General features: G+C 61.0%; 1 protein-coding gene across 1 annotated transcript in view; it reads left to right on the top strand.

The window, feature by feature from the left end:
- The window catches only part of ELF5 (E74 like ETS transcription factor 5), a 14166-nt gene that overhangs the window by 7259 nt on the left and 3177 nt on the right, over window positions 1–3730 (top strand). Inside the window, exon 3 of the mRNA XM_008056374.1 lies at window positions 2036–2086. Coding sequence (XP_008054565.1) covers window positions 2036–2086 — 51 coding nt within the window. The remainder of the gene's footprint in view (window positions 1–2035; window positions 2087–3730) is intronic.

Below are 3730 nucleotides of genomic sequence, written 5' to 3'. Positions count from 1 at the left end.
CCACCCCCACCCCCCACCCCATGGCCAGGACGTGGTTTTCTGAGAACACCTCACTCTGTGTCCCAAGGTCCCAGGTAAAGGGATGCACCACCCACTTACCCATGAGGCCATTGTGGCAGCCACGTATGTCAGCACTAACGCGAACGGGGAGGGAGACGAGCCTTTCTTAGCACATGCAAGGCCGGGAGTGCCTGTGGCCCCAGCGCTTCAGCCGAGGTGGAAGGATCTCTTGAGCCAGGAGTTTGAGGCCAGTCTGGACAATACAGTGAGAGCTCACCTCTATTTTATTTTTATTAATTTTTTATTATTATTATTATTATTATTATTATTATTATTATTTTGAGTTGGAGTCGCACTCTGTCGCCCAGCCTGGAGTGCAGTGGCACGCTCCCGATCACCACAGCCTCAACCCGCTGTGCTTGGCAATCCTTCCACCTCAGCCGTCCAAGTAGCCGGAACTATAGGAGCGCGCTACCACATCCAACTAATTTTTTATTTATTGTAGAGATGAGGTCTCGCCAAGCTGCCTGGGCTGGTCTTGAAACCTGGGCTCAAACAATCCACTCGCCTTGGCCTCCCAAAGTGCTGGGATTACAGGCTGAGCCACCGAGCCTGGCCTCGCCTCTATTTTAAAAAACAAATTAGCCAGGCACAGTGGCTCACATCTGTAGTCCCAGCTACTAGGGAGGCTGAGGTGGGAGGATCGCCAGAGCCCGGGAGGGGGAGGTTGCAGTGAGCTGCAATCGTGTCACTGCACTCCAGCCTGGACAGCAGAGTGAGACCCTGGCTCAGTAGCTCTTGGAAAGGCAAGTGCGGGTACGGCAGGAGGTAGCGAGCTCCCTGACCCTGGAGAAAATCAGGCAGCTCGAGGGGGTGGGGCAGAAAGCCCATAGGGCCTTCCAGCCCAGGCTCTTCCACCTGCACCTGGTCGACCCCACCATGAGGGCCCGGGAGCCAGAAGCTCAGGAGGTGGCCCTGGCCCCGCACTGTTGGCGCCCTGGGAGCCGCGGCTGTCTGCCTGGCTGTGGCTGGCGATAGGACCTGTGAATGTGGGGAGTGAACGGGGCACTGCTCTGGCCCCCAGCTTGCTCCACTCTTTAAAGCATCTCCGTGGGTGCCATGCGGGACCCAGTGAGCCAGTCCCCACCCAGCATGTGCCCTCTGTTACCCTCAGGCCTGGGCTCTGGTGGGGGCACGGTGGGCAGCTCCGACGAGGAGACAGGCTGCAGGCTCCCTGGGCGCCGCAGCCAGAACCCTGGGGATGCCGAGCTGGAGGCGAGGGCAGAGGATGCCTCCAGGCACTGGGCGGGAATGGATCCCTCCAGCACCCATTCCGCCCCGTGGGCCGAGTCGGCTGAGATTCCCGGAGACCCTGAAGGATGCGTGACCCAGGCATCATGTGGCAGGCATGCCCTCTCATGGCTCACTGTGAAGTCAGGCTGAGGCCGGAGCCATAAGGAGGAGGTCCGTGGCCTGAGGACGCTGAAAATTCTGCGTCCTCAGCTCCATCCCGCAAAGGAGGGTCTGGGGCCCTCGTGGATGTCCGCAACCCCCACGCGGCACTCATGAGCATATGCGTTCCTGCAGCCTCCATGCCTGCTCTCCCAGCGATGTGTGTGTCTCTGGGGCCAGAGGCCACACCAGGGTCCCAGACTCTTGCAGCCCTCAGCCAAGGGAACCCAGCTGGCATTTTGTCTTGCACTACCCGGGAGGAAAACCAGCGAGCCCACAGTCTGGGTGCCCGGAAAAGGCTGCACCAGGGTAGGCGTCCTGGTCCAGCTCAGAGCCTGGCCCTCTCAACACCCCCAGAGCCCTCCCCAGACCTTGCCCAGAACATCTAGAGGCGGCTGGGACACCTGGCCCAGGAGCTCCACCAGGCGTCACCTTACCAGGGATGGCTTCCAGGGCCAGGTGTTTCTCTGAGGCTGCCCTCAGCAGGCACGGCCACTCCCCTTCTCTCCGTCACCTCCTCTCCTGGCCGGGCCATGGACCCGGGATTGCAGGCTACAGTCTGTGGGTTTCTTCCTCTTCCCAGGTTACTCCTTTTTTAATGACACGGAAGAGACCAAGGCCACCATCAAAGACTGTAAGTACCCAGGTCCAGCTGCCCACGACTATGCCGCCCGTGTGGTGCCGCAGGTGGCGTGGGCACTCGGAGCCCTGCTGAGGAGTGGAGGCAGGCACAGGCTTGGGGAGACCTGGGAAGGGCATGGTGGGGAGGGCGTGGCTGGGTCTTGAGGCCAAACCTGGGGCCTGGGCGCATATCTTCCAGACTCAGTTTCCCTGTCTATAATGTGTGATGCTTGCTAGGGCGTGGCGAGTTCTAGAAACAGTGTCAGGCAGGGTCTAGCATGTGACCAGCGTCCATCATGGTGATGTGGAAGCTCCTACAGGAGCCGAGGGCCTTGTAATTGGGAGGAGGCCAGACACCCTGAGCGCTGACACCTGAGGCTGGAAGGGCGGGGTCTCCAGCAGCCTCAGGTCTGGCTTTTCCCTCCCGGGGAGGCTTTCGCATGAGGAGATGAGGAAGGAATGGTATTTCCTTTTACAACATGCATTCCTGCTTTTTGTTGAGTCCCGCACAAGGGCCATAGGGGGCGGGTAGGTGGCGCCGTGTCCTGGGTGGCCTCCCGTGTCATCCATGAGGGCAGCACATTGTGTCTCGAGACTCCAGGCAGTACCAGCTAGAGGGGCAGGCGGAGGGACTGTGAGAGTCCCCAGCCACCGACGGGGAATCGCTCTGACCCTGGCTGTCAGAAGTCAAGGGTCTCCTGGTTTGGGGACTTCAGCCCCAGCCCAGGCGCTTCTGTGAATGAAACTCGTGCAGCCTCTGCCAGCAACACCCTGCACACCCCGCACCACTGTGCACACAGTGCCGTGCCCTCCTGGCGATGGCAAGTTCTCTCGCAGCCGCCCCAGCAGCCAGGAGAAGTGGACCCAGCTCCACCCCAGCCTGAGGGACGCATCCTCGAGGCCAGGGGCCGGGATGGAGTCCTGAGGCCAGAGTCCAGGCAGGCGGCCCACACACCCACAACACCCTCACACAGCACACACACACACACCTGCACACACAGCCACAGCACCCACACACAACACACATACACAATACCTGAACACAACCCTCCACACACAAAACATATCTGTACACACAACACTCACACACACAGTAGTGACTGGCCTGAGCCACTCCCTCAGGCGTCAGCGTCCTCACCCTTTGAACAAGAGACGGAACCAGCCTGGCCTCCCTGGCAGAACCAAGGGCCGCTGTGCCTGCAAGGCATCGTAGAAGCAGGTGTTACCCAGATGCGTGATGAGCTATGGCTGGGCCAGTGTGGTGACGACGGTGATGATGACAGGATGACGACGGCCATGGCAGCCGGTGTCTGTCGAGTGCTCGCTGTGAGCCAGGCCCGTGCTGACACCTGGCAGACCTCGTCCCGGGTGACATTCCCAGTCACCTGAGACGCCAGCACGAGCTCCATGGCCTTCGTGGGGAGAGGGGACAGGGCAGGGTGGCAGGTGGCCTGGGTGGTCGAAACCGAAGCCCCATCCTGCGCCCCCTCACCCAACCTCCGCTCCCGCCTCATTCACTCCCCGGCTTGTGCATTAGGCAACACCTCCCGAATGCCGTGTGGGCCAGGCCCAGCTCCGTGCAAGGCAGCGCCCCACACTCACTGGCGTTTCGGCCTCATCCCCACCCACTGGGCAGCGGCCGTCCTGCCCCCACACC

Source organism: Carlito syrichta, unplaced genomic scaffold (genome assembly GCF_000164805.1).
Source record: "Carlito syrichta isolate Samal-C Ts95f unplaced genomic scaffold, Tarsius_syrichta-2.0.1 Scaffold84601, whole genome shotgun sequence".
NCBI classification, from domain to species: domain Eukaryota; kingdom Metazoa; phylum Chordata; class Mammalia; order Primates; family Tarsiidae; genus Carlito; species Carlito syrichta.
This window is presented reverse-complemented; position numbering and strand designations above follow the sequence as displayed.